This window comes from Glycine max, chromosome 17 (assembly GCF_000004515.6).
Source record: "Glycine max cultivar Williams 82 chromosome 17, Glycine_max_v4.0, whole genome shotgun sequence".
In the NCBI taxonomy this organism is placed as follows: Eukaryota; Viridiplantae; Streptophyta; class Magnoliopsida; order Fabales; family Fabaceae; genus Glycine; species Glycine max.
Genome location: NC_038253.2, coordinates 24,424,762 through 24,446,822, shown reverse-complemented (window position 1 = coordinate 24,446,822; position 22,061 = coordinate 24,424,762). Strand labels below are relative to the sequence as shown.

The window sequence follows — 22,061 nt, the reverse complement described above, 5'->3', positions numbered from 1 at the left end:
TTTCTCACTGGAATTTAAAAATCTCTCGTCGCGTAATCTCTTTTAAGAAACCAATCAGGCTTTTTATCCCCATTTTTGTTTCTTGGCTGTTACTTCTTGAAATCAAAATGTTATCTAGCATAATTGACATTAATTTTGGTTAGTTATAGAAACACATTATGAAAGAGAAGCCAACGCGTAATGGAAAACCAAAGTATCTCAGTAGCGGGACAAAAGTGGAATTCATGTTGAAATCCATACTAAACAAATCGTTTGGATATTGATTATTATCTTATCCTAAAACATGGTTAAAGTTTTAATTTTATATTTACGTCTGAAGACCACGGCTATGTAAATTAAACAAGGAAACATTAGTGGTACAAAGTATACATTTTTCATCATCCAATTGTCATTTTTTAAATTTTAGGTAGAAACACTCAAGAACTGGTGCGAAATTTAAGATTGTAAAATAATGGTGATGGATTTGGTACTTTAAATTGAAAGCTAAGATATATTTTTTTGCCATTACATTTTTTATTATATTCAATTTGACCATTTATTTTTTTAATAGTTCAATTTATTCTTATATATTTTTAAAGTGAGTTTAAAAATTATTTATGAGTGGAACTTTTCAATTTTTGTACTAGATTTTGAAAATTATTTTTTGAGATTGAGTATTTACTAAAAAAAACAAGAGACTAGTATTCAAATTCAAATAGTCTTAAAGAGTTTTACCTACACCAACAATCATAGGTATAAGGCTTTTGAGGTTATACCTACATCAACTAATTATAGACATAGATTTTGTGAAATTTTATCTACATCACGTAGTTGTAGGTATAAGTTTTTTAAAATTTTGCCTACACTGTGCTTCTGTAGGTAGTAATTCTTTTGAGTTTTATCTACACTAATCACTCATAGGCCCAAGTTTTTTGGAGTTTTACCTACATAACATAGTTGTAGGTAGAAGTATTTTTTTAGTTTTAATGAATTTGCCTACACCAAATAATGGTTGGTATAAGTGGTTGAGTTTTACCTACATTAGTTAGTTGTAGGTAAAAGTATTTTTGAGATTTACCTACACTAGTGTATGTCTGTAGCAAAAAAACGTCTGTAGGCATAGGTTATTTTTCTTGTAGTGATCAGAAGAGCACAGAGTCCGCCATAAAGAATCTTGAGGTCCAAGTGGGACAACTTGCAAAGCAATTGGCGGATAGATCATCAAGCAGTTTTACAGCTAATACAGAGAAAAATCCCAAGGAGGAATGTAAAGCTGTGATGACTAGAAGTAGAATGGCAATCCAACGAGATGATAGTGAAGCTGGAAAGAAGATGGAGGAACATAAACAACAGCTGGCACCTAAGCCAGCACTTGAACCTGTTTCTGATTTTGTAGAACTTGAAGAGATTAATGAGGAGACTGAAGATGACAAGGAGGAGAAGACACCAATAAAAGTGGAAGAAAAAGAAAGAATAAGAAAAGAAGAAAAAGAAAAAGAAAAAAAGTCAAAAAATGAAAAACAAAAAGAGAAAGTTGTTGATGATGAGCTGAAGAGAGGCAAGAGTGAAGCAAACACTGAAAAGAAGAAGGATATTACTTCAAATGAAAGCAATGAAGTACCTTATCCCTTGGTACCTTCCAGGAAAGATAAAGAAAGACATTTGGCCAGATTTCTTGATATCTTCAAGAAACTGGAAATTACTTTGCCCTTTAGAGAAACACTTCAACAGATGCCACTCTATGCCAAGTTTTTAAAAGATATGTTGACGAAGAAGAACCGGTACATCCACAGTGATAGAATTGTGGTGGAAGGCAATTGTAGTGTTGTGATTCAACGCATTGTTCCGCCTAAGCACAAAGATCTTGGAGTTGTCACAAGACTATGTTCTATTGGTGAGGTTGTTGTAGGAAAAGATCTCATAGATTTGGGAGCTAGTATCAATCTAATGCCTCTCTCCATGTGCCGACGACTTGAAGAGCTTGAGATAATGCCTACACGCATGACCCTTCAGTTGGCAGATCGCTCCATCACAAGATCGTATGGAGTGATTGAAGATGTTTTGGTGAAGATGAAACACCTTATATTCCCAGCTGATTTTATTGTGAGACATAGAAGAGGATGTAGATATTCCTCTCATTCTTGGTCGCCCATTCATGTCTACTGCAAGTTGCGTAGTAGATATGGGAAAGAAGATGTTACAAATGGGCATAGAATATCAAAGAATCATCTTTGATCTATTTCATGAAGATAAAGAGCCACCTGACCGGAATGTTTGTTTTAAGGTTCATGTGATGGAAGAAAGAAGACCTGAGAAGGTCTTGGAAGTGGGAACATTATTGGATCTTGGATAACAGGATGATGTGTCAAGCTAGTGACGTTAAAGAAGCGCTTATTGGGAGGCAACCTAGCTTTTCATTGCTTTAATTGTTGAATAATCCTTGAAAAATTGTCTTGTTAAAACTCTATTGGTTTAGCTTTCATTTCATTTTTTTGGTCTTTGGTTATTGCTTGTCTCTTTGTTTCCTTGTTTGTGATTTGCGATATAGGGGATTGGAAAGGAGGATTGGTGTCATCCCTTAAAGAATTTGAGTCAAGAAGCAAGGGAAAACCACCTTAAGAGCTATTGGATTAAGAAGCACTTCAAATTGAATGAATCACCAAAGAGAGAACAACCACCAAAATTGAGGACCATTTTGTCATTGAATTGTTTGGTGATGAATCAATTTCATAATCCTCTTCAACAGCCTCCCATAGATCATCGGTGTCAAATTAAGCCTCCATTATGACTGCCCATAAGTGATAATTCTCACCCTAAAAATTTGGCAATATTAGACTGCATTTGCATTTTCAACTCTCAGGGTAAGTGTTTGATAAACTCTCTCCTTACTAGGTCCCTCAAGAACAATTGAGTTCAGATACCACTTTGTTGGAAATAAGAAAGAAATTTCAGAAAAAACACAATAAAATGAAGGCTGAAACTGTGATGTTTTACATCATACTTTCTAATCTTTAAATACAAAAGATTCATAACATAAAATAATGATGAGCAAAGCTACCCATTAATTTGTAACAACCCATAAACTCTAATTAAAACATAAACCTGTAATAACGTAACACTAGAAATTCTAACATAAACTCGAATAAAGTATAATAAAATAGATACTGATTAACATTTTCAACAGAATGATCAATAGAAACTTTGGCCGTTTTGTTGCCTTAGCTTTGCATCTCCTCCTAATTGCAGTTCCACTATAACATGATACATTCAGTTGCGCAGCTGGAGCAAATGATTCCTGAAAGTTAAAACGGCTGCGTGATAAAGCAAATCTAACTATACAATTCCAATCATGGAATGTTATTTTCAAAAAGTTGCTCTTAAATGTTTGTAAAATAATCTTAATTTTGTTTTTGCCGTTATATCAGGCTTTACGCGTTGGACATTTCTGTTGGAAAAAAAAAACAAACAAACGGGGCCAAAGAAAATAAAGATGTTTTTATTCGTAAATTGTTGCTCCATTTCTTGGATATATGCCTAACCAATAGTGCATTAGTCAACTTAGCTTAGGACACAGAAGAAAAAAGAATACAATATTGCATTTGCAAATTGAAGCAATAGTACAAGAAAATTGTATTGATGCATGGAAAAGAAGAAAAAAGAATACAATATTGCATTTGCATATTGAGGCAATGCCACAACAAAAATACAGAAAAAGCTGGGAAGAACGTACTAAACACCTAAATATTCAACACTCAGTTATTGCAACAACGACAAAAGTAAATTTTCCTTTCTCCTTGAATCAAGCAGAACCATGGTGATTATTGAGATTCTACTTTAGTGACACCATTCACTTGCCACTGGAAAGCTTGTTACGGATGAGTTTTGTGGCAGCAACCATGTTTGTGAGGGCTGGATTCACCTCAGGGTACTTGCGAGTCTTGAGCCCACAATCAGGGTTGACCCACAAAATGTTTTTCTCAAGCACTGCAAGCATCTTATTGATCCTATCAGCAATTTCATCAGTTGGTGGTATTCTCGGGGAGTGAATGTCATAGACTCCGGGGCCAATTCCGGCTCCATACTTAACTCCTTCACGGAACACTGACAGGAGCTTTTCGTCAGAGCGAGAGTTTTCAATGGTGATCACATCAGCATCCATATCAATGATTGAGTGGATGATGTCATTGAAGTTAGAGTAGCACATGTGGGTGTGGATCTGTCAATTGTTAAGAATACAGAAAATATTATATTTTGATGTAAATGCATTCTATCTAACCCGTTGATTTGTAAACCCTTTGGTACTATACTCAATTCCTACGATAAAAAAATGCATTGATTTTTTGTAATCCATGAGAAGTACCTGAGTTGTATCCTGCACACCAACATTGGTGATCCTGAAGGCATGCACAACCCAGTCCAAGTAGTTAGCTTGCTCTGATTTTCTCAATGGTAACCCCTCCCTCAAAGCAGCCTCATCAATTTGGATAACAGTAATACCAGCCTTTTCAAGATCTTCTACTTCATCCTTGATAGCCAAAGCAATCTGATAGGTGGTCTCAGACCTGTAGATATATAGGTTTAACACCATGTTAAAAATAACCATCATATTCTCTTTCTCAGTTATTTTAGGCTGTGTTTTGTTGTGGGTGGAAGGAGAGAAATAAGTGAAAAATTTTATACTTTTTGTGGGTCTCACACTCTTTATATTTTATTTTAATTAAATTTTTTTTTATTATTATCATCTAAATCAAACATATTCTTAACTTTGGTTAAATTAGGTTTTTGATCTTCTAATTTATTATTCAAGTTTAATTTTATCTTCTAATTTTTTTATTTAATTTGATTCTTTAATTTTTGAAATTGATTTAATTTAATCCTCTTTGGGTTCAATTTAGTCATCTAATTTTTAAAATCAATTTATTTTTTAGTATTACTTTTTACAATTTAGATCAAGTGATTAAATTGAATCAATTTAAAAAATTATATTAAATTAAAAAAATATTAAAAAACCAAGTCAAATCTAAAAACTAAATTAAAAGATTAAAAATTAATTTAACCTAAGGAATTAATTTGTTTGTACCTAGGATGGTCATTTCGAACAAAGGACCAGTTGAGAATGGTGACAGGGCCAGTAAGCATTCCCTTCATTGGGCGTTTGGTCATGCTCTGAGCAGTGGATGACCAGAAGACAGTCATTGGCTTAGGGCGGCTCACATCACCGTAGATGATTGGCGGCTTCACACAACGAGATCCATAAGATTGCACCCACCCGTTAACGGTGAAGGCAAAGCCTGACAACTGCTCACCAAAGTACTCTACCATATCATTCCTCTGCAATAAGGAAAGGCACGCCATTAGACATTAGTACAAAGTACATACCGCGAATTCGCAACATCACAACTACGAGGAGCAGAAAATCTGACAAGAGCATGTTGTTGTTCAAAACGAAAGAGGTGAATACAGATTTATCAAAATAGTTTCAGCAGAACCAATCCAACTGTGATAGGAACTTAAAATAATTTTTTTTAAAAAAAAGTTTTTACTTTAAAATAAATAATTATATGTTAAACATTTTTGTCAAAATAGTGACATGTTTGTGGACATATGTGACCTTTTTTATTTTATAAGAACTAATAATAACCTAAAACATGAACTTTAATTGTTTTATTTTGGGGGAACCCTGAGTTTCAGTGTGATAGAACACTCATGTTCTCTACTTCAACATGTTAATAATATTCAGTCCTAGCTCATGTGAGGATGAGAGCAGACCTCAGGCTCCCCGTGTACCAGGACATCAATATCAAGATTCTCTTGGAGTTCAACAACTTTGCGGATTTCTTCTTTAATTGAACTAACATACTCCTCCTCTGAGATCCTGAAAGAAAAAAAAAATACAAATCAAAATAATCAATAAAAGCCAAAATGGTCAAGAAAACAAGCCAACCTATCAACTCTAGGCGCATCTTACTTGTTAGCCTTGTATTCACGACGCACCCTCCTCAGTTCAACAGTCTGAGGGAAGGATCCAATTGTGGTGGTTGGGAGGATTGGAAGGTTGAGCTTCTTTTGTTGAGCATCCAATCGAGTGCTGACATTTGTGGCACGGCGATGATCGGAACCCTTCAATGCAGCAGCCTGAGAAGAAACTAAAAGATGTCATCAATAACAATTTAAAAAGAGAATTAAATTTCCAAACAAATCTTGTTCAGCTATCAAGAGGGTATAGTTTGGTTGGGTAACATGTGTGATTGTTATAAACTGCTGGTATTCAAAATCTTAGGATAAAAAAAAAACCCTGCTCAATTGAATTGAGCAGCTGAACAGAAAACTACAGAAAATAAACACTCACAGCCTTCTGAACAGCTTCATTAGTTACTCTTGGAGAGAACTTTCTTGATGCCTCAGCATCAGCATTAGAAGAGAAAAAGGCCTGAAATTGAAAAGATAAAAACAGTAATTCAGTGAATAATGTATTGAAACTGAGATGAATATGCTGTTAGATATTAATTAGAAAATTAATAATAACAAGTTTCTAAGCTTATAATTATGAGTCTTATAATTGTACAATTTTCTAAGTTAAAAGTTGTAAGTTACTAAGTCAAGGTTGTGAGTTATGAAGTCTTGTAGTTTTCCATTAGCATTTAGTATCTTGGAATAAGGTATTAAACATTTATGTGATTAGTCAAATGGTCACTCTATTCTAGTATAAATAGGGGATCATACTCTTGTATTTGGTGTGGCAAAGAAATAAAATCTTTTTCTTCCAACAAAGTGGCATCAGAGCTTGAGTTCTAGAGTGTTGAGAGAGAAACACTTTGTAAGTTGAGAGATGGCAAGCAATGGCTTGAGTATGTTTCAATTCCCTCGTCTTACCAAAGGGAATTATGATAATTGGTGTCGTTGCATGAAAGCTTTGTTAGGTTCTCAAGATGCCTGGGAGATTGTAGAGAAAGGTTATACCCAACCTCAAAATGAGGCTACTTTGTGATCAAATGAGAAGGAAACTTTGTTGAAGTCGAAGAAGAAGGATCAACAAGCACTTGCTTTCATTCATCAAGGTTTGAATGAAGCTATGTTCGAGTTGGTGTCAAATGCAACCACATCCAAAGAAGCATGGGAGATTTTGAAAACCTCCCTTGAAGGTGTTGATAAGGTAAAAAAGGTGTGCCTACAAACTCTACGTAGAGAGTTTGAATCATTGCATATGAAGGAATCCGAATCTATCTCGGATTTTGGCAATAAGGTGTTGCCTATTGTGAACCAAATGAAGCGTTATGGAGAAAATATGGAAGATGTCCGTGTGGTGGAAAAGATCCTTTGCTCCTTAATCGCTAAATTTGATTATGTGGTTTGTGCTATTGAAGAGTCTAAGGATTTAGACTCAATGACCGTAGACCAATTGATGGGTTCTCTTCAAGCCTATGAAGAAAGGTTCAATAAAAGACATGATGAGTCATTGGAGCAAGTCCTCAAAGCCAAAGCTTCTTTGAAAGAAAATGGAGGAGAAAGTAGTCAAAGAGCACGTGGACGTGGAAGAGGATGTGTGGTCGTGGATGTTGTCATGGCCAAGGAAGAGGAGGAAGAGGAGATCGTGATAATTTTGACAATAATGAATGGAGGAGCCATCAATCCACTAGAAGTCGTGTAAGAGGAAGAGGAAGAGGTAGAAACAATTATGAAAAAACATATGAAAGGAGGTATGATAAATCTAATGTTGAATGTTTTAATTGTCATAAATATGGCCATTACTCTTGGGAGTGTAGAACTAATGTTGAAGAGAGGGTCAATCTTGTTGATGATAAAGAAGTTGAAGAGCCAACACTACTGCTATCACTTAATAATGGTGAGAAGGAAGACAAATGCTTATGGTATCTTGACAATGGAGCAAGCAATCACATGTGTGGATGCAAAGAGAAATTTGTGGAACTTGATGAGAAGGTGAAAGGAAATGTTTCCTTTGGAGATTCTTCCAAGGTGTAAATCCAAGGAAAAGGTATCATTTTAATTTCTTTAAAAGATGGTGCTCACAAATTAATCACGGATGTTTACTATGTTTCTAAACTAAAAAGCAATATTTTTGAGTTTGGGACAACTTGTTGAAAAGGGGTATGAAATTCATATGAAAGATTGTTGTTTATCACTTCGAGATCAAAATTCTAATTTGATTGCCAGGGTGTTTATGTCAAGAAATAAAATGTTCACTTTGAATATTAAAACCAATGAAGCAAAATGTTTGAAGGCTAGCATAAAAGATGAATCATGACGTTGGCTATGAGGTTTGGGCACTTGAATTTTGGAGCACTAAAATCTTTAGGAGAGGAGAAGATGGTGAAAGGGATGTCTCTCATCAACCATCCTAATCAATTGTGTGAAGCATGTCTCCTTGGAAAGCATGCAAGAAGGAGTTTTCCAAAAGAAGCTAATTCAAGAGCAAAGGAGTCTCTCCAACTTGTTTACACCAATGCGTGTGGCCCAATCAATCCTCCTTCATGTGGTAACAATAAATATTTCTTGCTTTTTATTGATGATTATAGTATAATGACTTGGGTTTATTTTCTAAAGCAAAAATCTGAGACATTTGTAGCTTTTAAAAATTTTAAAGCTCTTGTGGAAAAGGAGAGTGGTTATGTAATCAAAGCTCTAAGATTCGATAGAGGTGGGAAATTCACATCAAAAGAATTTAATGAATTTTGTGAAAAACATGGGATTTGTCGCCCTCTAACGGTTCCTAGATCTCCACAACAAAATGGGGTAGCGGAGAGAAAAAAATAGAATTGTTCTTAATATGACTAGATGTATGTTGAAGGCTAAAAATATGCCAAAGGAATTTTGGGCCAAAGCTGTTGCATGTGCCGTTTATTTGTCCAATCTTTTCCCAACAAAGAATGTCAAAGATCAAACACCACAAGAAACATGGAGTGGAGTGAAGCCAATAGTTGATCACTTGAGAGTATTTGGGAGCATTGCATATGCTCATGTACCCAACCAAGGAAGATTCAAGCTTGATGGTAGAAGTGAGAAACATGTGTTCATTGGCTATGATGCTAGCTCAAAAGGCTACAAATTGTACAATCCAAACAATGGGAAGACAATTGTGAGCCAAGATGTCGAGTTCTATGAAGAAGGCACATGGAATTGGGAGGAGAAAGAAGACACTTATGATTTTTTCCGGTACTTTAAAGAAAGAGATGAAGAAACCTTGACTCCAAATGATTCAACTCCAGCTCCTTCACCAACTCCTTCAACCAATGAAGCCTCATCATCTTCCGAAGGGAGTTCAAGTGAAAGACCAAGAAGAATGAGAAATATTCAAGAATTATATGATGAAATTGAAGTTATAAATGATTTGTTTTGTCTTTTTGTTGACAGTGAACCCTTAAACTTTGGTGAAGCAATGAAAGACAAAAGGTGGAGACAAGCCATGGAAGAAGAAATCAAAGCCATTGAGAAGAACAACACTTGGGAGTTATCACGCATTCTCAAAGGTCATGAAGCAATTGGAGTCAAATGGGTGTTCAAAATCAAGAAGAATGCAAAAGGAGAGATTGAGAGACACAAAGCAAGACTCGTAGCTAAAGGCTACAAGCAACAATATGGAGTTGATTATGATGAAGTGTTTGCACCGGTTGTCTGCATGGAGACAATTCGTCTTTTTATTTCCTTGGCAGCTCAAATGAAGTGGAGAGTTTTTCAGCTTGATGTAAAATCGGCATTGCTAAATGGCTATCTTGAAGAAAATGTTTATGTTGAACAACCAATGGGTTTTCTCATCAAAGGTCAAGAAGGAAATATCTTGAAATTGAACAAGGCGTTGTATGGTCTAAAGCAAGCACCGAGGGCATGGAATAGTCGCATTGACAAGTACTTCCAAGACAATGGGTTTGTTCGTTGTAAAAATAAGTATGCTCTTTATGTTAAAGCTTTTAATAATGGTGATGTCTTATTTATTTGTCTTTATGTGGATGACCTTATCTTTACCGGCAATAACCCAAATTTGTTTGAAGACTTCAAGGATTCCATGTCTCATGAATTTGAGATGACAGATATGGGACTCATGTCATATTACTTGGGAATGGAAATGAAGCAAATGGAGAATGGTATCTTTGTCTCACAAGAAAGCTACACAAAAGAAGTGTTGAAGAAATTTAATATGCTTGATTGCAATCCCGTGAACACACCTATGGAAGGTGGCTTGAAGTTATCAAAGTTTGATGAAGGAGAGAAGGTAGACCCCACGGTCTTCAAGAGTCATGTGGGGAGTTTGATGTATCTAACCAATACAAGGCCCGATATTCTATATGCGGTGGGAGTTGTGTGTTGCTTTATGGAGGCTCCTACCTCTACTCATCTAAAAGTCGCAAAAAGAATTCTTCGTTACTTGAAGGGTACAATTGATTTTGGATTGTTTTATTCTCCCTCCAATAACTTTAAGCTTGTGGGGTTTTGTGATAGTGATTTTGCAGGAGATGTTGATGATAGAAAAAGTACTACCGGATTTATGTTTTTTATGGGTGATTGTGTTTTTACATGGAGTTCTAAGAAGCAAGCCATTGTGACACTTTCTACTTGTGAAGCCGAGTATGTAGCTGCAACTTCTTGCACATGTCATGCAATTTGGCTAAGAAGATTGTTGAAGGAACTTCACTTGTTGCAAAAGGAAAACACAAAGATCTATGTTGATAATAGATCTGCACAAGAGCTTGCCAAGAATCCGGTGTTCCATGAACGAAGTAAGCATATAGATACAAGGTATCATTTCATTAGAGAGTGCATTGCCAAGAAAGAAGTAGAATTGACTCATGTGAAGACTCAAGATCAAGTTGTGGATATTTTCACCAAGCCTCTCAAATTTGAAGATTTTCGAAGATTGCGAACAAGACTTGGTGTGCAGAAGAATTTTCCAATTAAGGGAGGATGTTAGATATTAATTAGAAAATTAATAATAGCAAGTTTCTAAGCTTATATTATGAGTCTTATAATTGTGCAATTTTCTAAGTTAAAAGTTGTAAGTTACTAAGTCAAAGTTGTGAGTTATGAAGTCTTGTAGTTTTTCATTAGCATTTAGTATCTTGGAATAAGGTATTAAGCATTTATGTGATTAGTCAAATGGTCACTCTATTCTAGTATAAATAGGGGATCATACTCTTGTATTTGGTGTGGCAAAGAAATAAAATCTTTTATTTCCAACATATGCATATATTTCCGGTCACTGCTAACTTGCTAACAAAATGCTTGGCTACTTTTATGATACCTGTTATTACTATTATGGGAACATTATACTTTTCCTCAAATTTCTTAATTTTATGTCAGTGATAATGATACACTATTTTCACTTTAAAACTGTTTTGATCTTTTTATCATACAATCTCTCTTCCAATTCTTATATTGATTGTTTCGAAATCATGGTGATTTTATAAGTGTGTATTGCATAAGAATCTATTTGAAAAGCAAATAAAAATTTCTTACTATGACAATAGTTACAAAAGTAAATGTTTCATGATGGTATCATTTTTTAAATTTAAAATACTGTTTATTTTTCCCTATAACTTATTTGAATTAAGATAACCATATTTTATTGTATTCATTTATATTTTCCCCACTACGAAAACTACAACTTTATTATCAACTAATAAATATCATCTATTTATTTAACTACTCATTTTGTCAGATGTAAGATAAAATAAAAGGAACAAAGTTTACCTCATCCTTTTGACCAGACAATGCCTTGGCCAATGCATTTACTTCAACAATTTTTTGGGCAGCAAAAGCCAGCCATGATTTTATCTCATTATCCAACTTGGTTTCATTAACAAGATCAACAGCAGTGTGAAGAAATGAGCAGGAGGTGGACACAACAAGTTTATTTGCATTATAGTTTAGTAAATAGACAAATCAAGTGATTATTTTGAACCTGTCATGTCTCGAACCTGAGACCATGAATATAGTATCGCAATAATCAAACCATTAGTCCAGATTCAGAACAATCAAGTAATCATATTAACTGTTATCTCCCTTTCAAAAAAATATTAACTGTTATCTCCCTTGTTGGACATTTTAGTGTAATTGATCTCTTTATTATGTTAAAATAAGAGTGCACGCTTGTTTTAATGTAAAAACGAGATGTTCGGTTTAGGCAAATTTTGGAAGTTACATGGAAGTTACTAAAACTTCCATCAACGGTTGGAAGTTACATGGAAGTTACTAAAACTTCCATCAACAGCAATTTTTAAAAAGAAATAATTTCCATCAACCGCCAAAAAACCACCTTTTCTTTGATCATAAATAATCATTCTGGTTCAGAAAGCATAACGGGTGACAAAACATACAAGACTAAAACAAAACTCTTGAATTATAATCTTCTGATTTTATCCGATTGAACAATTTTGGTTGAACCCCGAAATTTGATTCAATCTGAAAGTGTTATACACGACTTCAGATTTATCCAGTATCATCTCGATTTTCAAATTAACCAACAAAAGATTGAATCAAATCTTTCGAGATGACGAATGATAGTTTGAAGATGACAAGCAAGTTTGCGAAGTTGGACAAGTTTGAAGGGCAGGATTTCAGAAGATGGCAGAAGAAGATGCACTTTCTCTTGACAACATTGAATGTGGTGTATGTGCTGAGTACACTGATGCCGGTGTATATGGAAGACGAAACTCTGGATCAAACAAGGAAGCGTTCGAAATGGGAGAACGACGATTACATTTGTCGTGGACACATTCTGAACGGTATGTCTGACTCTCTCTTTGATATTTATCAAAATGTTGAGTCTGCTAAGGAATTATGGGACTCTCTTGAATCCAAGTATATGGCAGAAGATGCCTCAAGTAACAAATTCTTAGTTAGTAATTTCTTTAATTACAAAATGATTGATTCGAGGCCTGTTATGGAACAATATAATGAACTGCTGCGGATTTTGGGTCAGTTTACTCAACATGATTTGAAAATGGATGAATCTATTGCAGTTTCATATATAATTGATAAAATGTCTTCTTCTTGGAAAGACTTCAAGCATACCTTGAAACATAAGAAGGAAGAGTTGACTCTGGTTCAACTCGGTAGTCATTTCATGATTGAGGAGTTGCTGAGGGCTCAGGAAATTGACAAAGTCAATGATAAAAACGTAGCAGGTTCCTCTTCCGTTAATATGGTAGAGGAAAGTGGAACAGTTAAGCAAAATTACAATGCTAAAGGTAACAAACGAAAATTTCAAGGAAATAAGAACAAAGATCCAAACAAACAGACAAAATTGTCATGTTGGAAGTGTGGGAAACCTGGTCATTTAAAGAGGGATTGCCGGGTGTTCAAAGGAAAGAACAAGGCTGGTCCAAGTGGGTCTAATGATCCTGAAAAGCAACAAGGTCAGATTGTAGTGAATAATTTTAATTCGAATACGAATTCAAATTATGTATCACTAATATATGATGCATTCTATGTGCAGGATGATGATGTTGCTTGGTGGTTTGTGATGCAATCCTACCCCGCAAAGGCATTGGATAGAAAACTCCAAGTAGATTGGGCCAGAGATTCAAGAGAAGGCCCTAGGATTCTTATGAGCCTTAGGGTAGATTTCGGGCCCATGGGCTAAGTACGAGCCCACTTATCTTTGTAAATATTAGATTAAGGTTTCATTATTTTTGGGACTTGTATTTAGGGCTCCATAATGTAGGTAGGGTACCCTAGAAATATAGGATTTTTCAGCCCTTGTATTTTAGGGCACCTAGACTAGTTTTTGTATTAGGGGTAGTTTTGTAATTTCACATGCACTAAGTGGATATTTGATGTGTGTGGTTGGAAATAAATTTAATTGAATTGGTAGAAGCCCAATCCAATTAAATTTTAGAGGGGGAGGTGAGCATTTGCTTACTACACCTCATTGCCACATCATATAGTCACACTTTGTGCATGTCCTTCATGCTTTTCATGCCTCATGACACCTAAGCACACTTAGTGGAGAATCTTGGAATTGATCTTGGATTAGTGGGCTGAACCATAACTAAAATTCACTAATCATAATTAGTGAAATTTTGGCTCCAAAGTTTGGCTCCACAAATTCAATTTCAAATTCAAGTGAAATTTGAATTTCCCTCCAATTTTGTGTGACACTTAGGCTATAAATAGAGGTCATGTGTGTGCATTTTTTTTGAACTTTGATAATTTGAATATTAAACTTCAGATTTCAAAGCTCATTTGGAGCACAAAATTTCGTGCTCTTCTCTCCCTCTCCCCTCATTCATCTCCTTCTTCCTCCAAGCTCTTATCCATGGCCTCCTATGGTGGTGAGCTTCTTCTAGACTCATCTTCTCCTTGAAGTGGCGTCTCCTCTCTCTCTCCCTTTCTCCATTCCGCTGCCATTCATCTTCCAAGAAGCAAAGGAATCCATTGATGAAGAAGATCCTAGGCCTACAAGCTCCAATGGAGCTTGCATCAGTTTGATTTGGGAGCAACAAGCCATGTGTGCAAAGATCGTTGTTGGTTCAAGGAATTTAGACCAATCGATGATGGCTCTATTGTGAAGATGGGCAATGTTGCAACTGAACCAATCCTAGGATTAGGTTGTGTGAATTTAGTTTTTACTTCCGGAAAAAGTTTGTATTTGGATAATGTCTTATTTGTACTTGGTATTCGTAAGAACTTATTGTCTGGTATGGTTTTAAATAATTGTGGTTTCAAGCAAGTACTTGAAAGTGACAAGTACATCTTGTCAAGACATGGTTCGTTTGTTGGATTTGGTTATCGTTGTAATGGAATGTTTAAATTAAACATTGATGTTCCTTTTGTTCATGAATCTGTTTGTATGGCCTCGTGTAGTTCTATAACTAATATGACAAAATCAGAAATTTGGCATGCTAGATTAGGATATGTTCATTACAAAAGATTAAAAGATATGTCAAAAACAAGTATGATTCCTCCTTTTTGATATGAACATTGAAAAATGCAAAACTTGCATGTTGACCTAGATCACTAGGAAACCTTTTAAGGATGTTAAAAGTGAGACTAAAGTCTTAGACCTTATTCATAGTGATTTGTGTGATTTGCATGCTACTCCATCATTAGGTCATAAAAAATATCTTGTTACTTTTATTGATGATGCATCAAGGTATTGTTATGTATATTTATTAAATACAAAAGATGAAGCTCTTGATAAATTTAAAATTTATAAGAAAGAGGTAGAACTTCATCAAAATGGGCTAATCAAAACTCTTCGTACGGATAGGGGAGGTGAGTATTATGATCCGGTTTATTTTCAATCTACTGGAATAATACATCAAACTACAGCTCCCTATACACCACAACAGAATGGTGTAGCCGAAAGGAAGAATAGAACCTTGAAAGAAATTGTGAATTCCATGTTATCCTATTCGGGTTTAAGTGAAGGATTTTGGGGTAAGGCTATGTTGACAGCCTGTTACTTGTTGAACCGAATTCCTAACAAAAGGAATAAGGTTACCCCATATGAAATTTGGCACAAAAAGACACCAAATTTGAGTTATCTCAAAATTTGGGGATGTAGGGCTGTAGTCAGGCTTACAGAACCTAAAAGGAAAACCATAGGTGAAAGAGGTATAGATTGCATATTTATTGGATATGCTGAACATTCTAAAGCATATAGATTCTATGTGCTAGAATCTAATGATTCTGTTGCTGTGAAATCGGTTATAGAGTCACGGGATGCTATCTTTGATGAACAAAGATTTACATCTATACCTAGGCCAAAGGACATGAATTCCATGTTGAAAGTCTCAGTTAATATTGAGGATATACCTTCAACTAGTACTGAAACTAGAAAGAGTACGAGAGTAAGAAAGGCTAAGTCATTTGGTGATGACTTTCAACTCTATTTGGTTGAAGGGTCAAGGAATGATATTGAATTTCAATATCAATATTGCCTTAATGTTGAGGAAGACCCAAAGACTTTTAGTGAAGCAATGGCTTCAATGGATGTTGTATTCTGGAAAGAAGCAATCCAAAGTGAGATGGATTCCATCATGCAAAATAATACCTGGAAATTGGTTGACTTACCTCCTGGATGTAAGCCATTAGGATGTAAGATGATCTTTAGGAGAAAGATGAAAGTGGATGGTACTGTTGACAAGTACAAAGCCAGATTGGTTATCCAAGGCTTTAGGCAAAAGGAGGGTATTGATTTTTTCGAAACATATGCTCCTGTTGTTAGGATATCCACTATTAGACTGTTGTTAGCACTTGCTGCTATCCACAATCTGGTGATTCACCAAATGGATGTGAAAACTGCATTCTTAAATGGTGAATTGGACGAAGAGATATACATGAAACAACCTGAAGGGTTTGTTATGCCAAGAAATAAAAATAAGGTGTGTAAACTGATGAAATCTCTTTATGGCTTGAAACAAGCGCCTAAACAATGGCATAAAAAATTTGATGAGGTTGTGTTGTCTAGTGGTTTTGTTCTAAACCAAGCAGATAAATGTCTATACAGCAAGTTTGATACTCATGGCAAAGGAGTTATCATTTGTCTGTATGTAGACGACATGTTGATCTTTGGTACCGACCAAGATCAAGTTGATGAAACTAAGGCATTTTTGTCTTCTAAGTTTGATATGAAAGATATGGGGGAGGCGGATGTGATCTTAGGAATAAAGATCAAACGTGGAAACAATGGCATTTCCATCTCTCAATCACATTATATTGAGAAGATATTGGAGAAATTTAATTTTAAAGATTGTTCTCCGGTAAGTACTCCCATTGATCCTAACCTGAAGCTATTACCTAATAAAGGTGTAGCAGTGTCTCAACTTGAATACTCAAGGGCGATAGGATCACTCATGTATGCAATGATTAGTACTAGGCCTGATATAGCTTATGTTGTTGCTAAACTTAGTAGGTTTACAAGTAATCCTAGTTCTCATCATTGGCAAGCTATGAATAGAGTATTCAAGTACTTAAAGGGAACCATTGACTATGGTTTGACATATACTGGATTTCCTTCAGTTATTGAAGGTTACTCTGATGCAAGTTGGATAACCAATATGGAAGATTATTCATCCACAAGTGGTTGGGTATTCCTCCTTGGAGGAGGTGCTATCTCTTGGGCATCCAAGAAACAAACCTGCATTACAAATTCAACAATGGAATCTGAATTTGTAGCTTTAGCAGCAGCTGGTAAAGAAGCTGAGTGGCTAAGAAATCTGATCTATGAGATTCCATTATGGCCCAAACCTATACCTCCCTTGTCTATCAGGTGCGATAGTCAGGCTACTTTGGCTAAGGCATATAGTCAAGTGTATAATGGGAAGTCTAGACACTTGGGTGTTAGACACAACATGGTTTGGGAGTTAATCATGCATGGTGTGATATCAGTGGAGTTTGTGAGAACTCAGCATAATTTGGCCGATCATTTAACCAAAGGGTTAAGTAGAGATCTCGTGAAAAGGTCGGCTGTGGGATTAGGATTAAAGTCCATCTGAAATCTCTTATGTTAAGATACCCAATTCCCATCTAATATGACATTAGGTGCTGAATTCAATGTGGAAAGCTTAACATATAGAGATTGGAACACATCATCGAAAGTATCCCAAAAGGTATGTGTTCGGTTCTGTAAGTTAAGGAGGTTGGAGTATAACTCCTCAATGGTTCTTTTGAAAAATTGCATTTGCAGGTGCAAGAAAGAAAATAACTATCTATATAAGAATGAAGTTTAGCCGCTTCAAGAAGCTGGGACTTGGCTTTGATATGCTTATGAAGGATAGGGACACAGGCTAGTAAACTAGTGTCGAGCAAGAGTAATGTTATAAACTATTGTGCAGATTATCTTCATGTATTCATTATGAATAGAAAGGGTTCAATCCTTAGTGACACCCTGATATTCGAATATTTGAAACGTGTAATTTGCTAAGATGAAATTCAATCGTCACGATATTTCATCTATGCAGTAGTTTGTGGTATGTTATGACTTTGGTGATTTGATTGGTAATTACACTAAAATGGGGGAGGTTTGTTGGACATTTTAGTGTAATTGATCTCTTTATTATGTTAAAATAAGAGTGCACGCTTGTTTTAATGTAATAACGAGATGTTCGGTTTAGGCAAATTTTGGAAGTTACATGGAAGTTACTAAAACTTCCATCAACGGTTGGAAGTTACATGGAAGTTACTAAAACTTCCATCAACAACAATTTTTAAAAAGAAATAACTTCCATCAACCGCCAAAAAACCACCTTTTCTTTGATCATAAATAATCATTCTGGTTCAGAAAGCATAACGGGTGACAAAACATACAAGACCAAAACAAAACTCTTGAATTATAATCTTCTGATTTTATCCGATTGAACAATTTTGGTTGAACCCCGAAATTTGATTCAATTTGAAAGTGTTATACACGACTTCAGATTTATCCAGTATCATCTTGATTTTCAAATTAACCAAGATCCCTTTCAAAAAAATATTAACTGTTATCTCCCTTTCAATAAAATATTAACTGTTATCTAAGAAAAAGTGATTATTTTACCAAAAAAATATTAAAAAAAAATGAAAAAGTCTCCCAAAATTTTTCATGAATTGCAACAAGTACCTTTTCCCACAATTCCCTCAAGACTATTTAATGTATCAAGAGAAGCAGTGAGATTATTAGCCCAGATGTTCCTTCCATCCACCACGCCAGCAAACAAGTATTTTCCACTGGGAAATCCACCCTTGATTAGATCAAGAGTCTTAGTTCCACGGACTAAATCAAATCCAAATGCTGCAACTCCATTAAGAGCTGTGAGGGTCTGGTATGCCTCTACAGGAATGTCAGCAAAGTAGGTCTCAATAAGAACATTTAAACCCGATAGAGTAGATTCAAGTTCTGCGTATGCTGCAGTAAGTGCTTGCAACGTTTGAGAGCCAAGGTCCAAGACAAGGATAGGTTCGTCAAATTGAATCCACGAAGCACCAGCTTGCTTAAGATCAGCCACAACTTCCCTGAGTTTGAGAAATAATTAACACAAAAATATAATCATAAAGGGAAAAATACTAATGAAGATGTGCTGCACACAATTTAAAGCCTTACCTATAGATAGCAAGGACTTTTGGGAGGAGAGAAAGAAGACAAAAGGATTTATCAACACCCTTGGCAGGTTTGGAGAGCACCAAGTATGATACAGGGCCAATGAGGACTGGAACTGTATCTACTCCAAGCTGGAAGAGACATTAGAAATTCAATGAGAATCTAGATATTGATAATATTTCATGCTCAGTCCAAAGGTAAAATAATTAAAACTATCACTTTAGGCCTACTAACATTTGTTATTAGTTTTTTAAAGTAAAAAATATTAGGCTAGGTTTCACATATCACTCTTTTCATTAAAGTAAAAAAAGAAATTTCAATTTTTACTTTAGTTCTCATGGGACGACCCGCCCTAAATATTAACCACTCAAAAAATCATAATGCTGCTCACACCCACAACTTAACTTAACTAAGCTCTAAGCTTTGTAAATAAGCAGATAACATGAATGGCTATAAAATTCATACCGCCTTGGCTTCCTTGTACTCATTCACTGCCTTGTGGGAAGCATAACTGAAATTCACATCAGGTCCCAACTCGGGGACAATAAAGTGGCTGGATCAATGCACATAAATCAATCAGGTCAGTCATGGCATCACCAGTAATTCCTTCGTTTTTAATTATAAAACTCCTTTTAGAAATTTATTTATTTCCTTTTATATTTTTTTTTAATTTTTAAATATATTATTTATTTATTTTCACTATATATCTTTACTTAATTATTTTTTTTCGAAACATTAATAAGAAACAATTAAGTGGACAGAGAGATAAGAAAAAAATGTAATTTTGGCATGATAGTATAAATAATTGACAGATTTAATATAATTAACTAACTACTTTTCTTAAGAGACATGAATTAATTAAAATGATCTTATAATTAGGGACAAAAGGAGTAATAATCAATACAACAGAACCTAAGTTGCCACTTACTAGTTGGTGTCAAACCACTTGGTCATCTCCATGGTAGGCACAGATGCATTACCTCTGGCCATGGAGAAAAAGGTATCAAACCCTATTTCTTCGCTGTTCCATCCATATCTGGGTGGAACGGCGCCAAGCATGGCGGTAGTATCAAGCACCTGATCGTAGTATGAGAAAGTGTTGTTGGGGATGTACTTGATCCCAGCATCAATCATCTGCTTCCAAATGGATGCCCTGAGATCAAAAGCCACCTTCTTCAAATCATCGGCACTGCTCTTTCCATCCCAGAATGACTCCAATGCAAACTTCAGCTCTCTCTTGGGGCCCATGCGGGGGTATCCAACAATATGAGAAGCCATTGTTCTGGCACATCAAATCAAATTTCAAACCAAAGAAAGTTAATTTGTCTATGTATCTAAAAATAATTCTCTTATGAGTCTTGTTATCCCTATACCAAACATTTCACATGTTGCATTCCATACATAACCATGACTAAAACTATTGATTAACATTATGTATCAAATGATTCAAGGTTTCAAATTATGATCCGCAACGTCCATATTATCATGGTTTCGGAGGTCTCCGCAATTGCATCACAACTGCAGCATTGGCTGCATTTGCCTACAATTTAAAACCTTGGATTGCTTAACAATTTAATCGATAATTTACTTATCACTAATAGGTGTAGCCATGTAGGTTAGGTGCAAAATTTTATGTGGAAAGCTCATTTTCTATGATTCATGAAAGATAGGCATTGAATTGATATTTATTGTTCAAAGAAAAAAGGCCCCCAAAACACAACAATTCAGATTCATTCTTAGATTTGCCCCTTAAAACAACAACAACAAATCTGAAAAACCAGAATCAGGAAAATCTTGCGGGAAGAAAAGATTTAAAGGACCTAAGTAAGCGTATAAAATTACCAGTATGGAGAACGAGATAAGGAATAAGAAATAATGATGATAACAGTAACAGTAGTATTAGTAGTAATAATAAAAAGTGCAGTTAGAGAAATACTAGAGAGCGAGGAAGGGAGGTAGATACGGAAGGTTAAGATGATATATTTAAGAAGAGAAGTGAATGTGTGAAAAGGAAAAAGAAGTTAGATGAACGAATGAGAGTGAGAGAAGGAGAAGAGGGTGTTGTACCCTTTTTTCGCGTGTGGTTATAGAGGGAGAGAGACTAGTTCTTTCTTTCTCTCTGGCTCGGTGAATGGAAACAGAGAGAAGGGCGCAAATAGAATGAAGTGCTCTAGAGTATTTCCTGCTAGTTTTGGATCCAGCTACTCCTACACTCCTGATGTCAGACTCGGACTTGGGTAAGTGACCGTTCCCTTTCTTCTTTCATGCACGCTAACCCACAAATTATCATTATTATTATGTTTAATTAGACTATTATTATTATTATTATTATACATCATTCCATCATAAATTATCATTTGAATTATTGTAAATAATTATTTTAAAAGTTAACAAATTTATAGTACATAATTGATTTTGATTTAATGATCGTATAAGATGATTTTTAATTGAGATGTACCTTGAACTTCTTATTGACACTTGAATAATCTCTCTACACCCCTCACCAGTCCATTTTTTAGGATAAGGCTGAAAATCAAACCCCATGGATCTTAATTAATGAACTCAAGTATCAAATAATCATTTATAACAATGACGAGATCAAATATTTACTTTTCCGACTTCTCAATAGGAAATACTTTTTGTTATTGAGAAATACTTTTTGTAATTAAGTTACCGTCATTGTTTAACATAACTTTATAAAAATAATGTTAGCAAAAACAATTATTTTTTCCATAATAGATATCAAAGGTAATCTTATTTGAGATTTTATTGAACATTAAATATGGGCATTTTATGTCATCTTCCAGTGTTGTTGCTAACAAGAGTTGTTTCAAACTTAAGCAATATTATTTAACAAAATTATCATTATAGTGAATGACATAGCATTGTTTATATAGCATAGCTTCATGTCATAAAGATGTACACAAAAGTCATTATTTTCTATAGAGGTTGATGGAGAGGTACCAACATAAAGAACAAGAGTTATATATATGATTTTTATTAATGTGGTAAAAGCATATTATCAAATGGTAAGATAAGTGTTGGTAAT

The 22,061-nt window shown here is 35.0% G+C and overlaps 2 protein-coding genes across 2 annotated transcripts; one reads left to right on the top strand and one right to left on the bottom strand.

The window, feature by feature from the left end:
* The first annotated feature begins 987 nt into the window (after positions 1-987).
* LOC102667305 (uncharacterized) lies at positions 988-2,214 on the top strand. The gene is made up of 3 exons (XM_006601494.1): positions 988-994; positions 1,097-1,434; positions 1,711-2,214. Exons 1-3 carry the CDS (start codon positions 988-990, stop codon positions 2,212-2,214), a joined length of 849 nt encoding a protein of 282 aa, XP_006601557.1.
* A 1,336-nt stretch (positions 2,215-3,550) lies between these two features.
* Positions 3,551-21,139, bottom strand: LOC100775388 (5-methyltetrahydropteroyltriglutamate--homocysteine methyltransferase). Its single transcript, XM_014769406.3, has 12 exons — positions 21,080-21,139; positions 19,941-20,294; positions 19,478-19,565; positions 19,016-19,143; positions 18,536-18,927; positions 11,680-11,843; positions 6,329-6,409; positions 5,948-6,114; positions 5,749-5,854; positions 5,060-5,310; positions 4,340-4,541; positions 3,551-4,195 (listed from the first exon to the last, which is right to left on the bottom strand). Exons 2-12 carry the CDS (start codon positions 20,288-20,290, stop codon positions 3,827-3,829), a joined length of 2,298 nt encoding a protein of 765 aa, XP_014624892.1. The 5' UTR covers positions 20,291-20,294; positions 21,080-21,139; the 3' UTR covers positions 3,551-3,826.
* Positions 21,140-22,061: the final 922 nt, after the last annotated feature.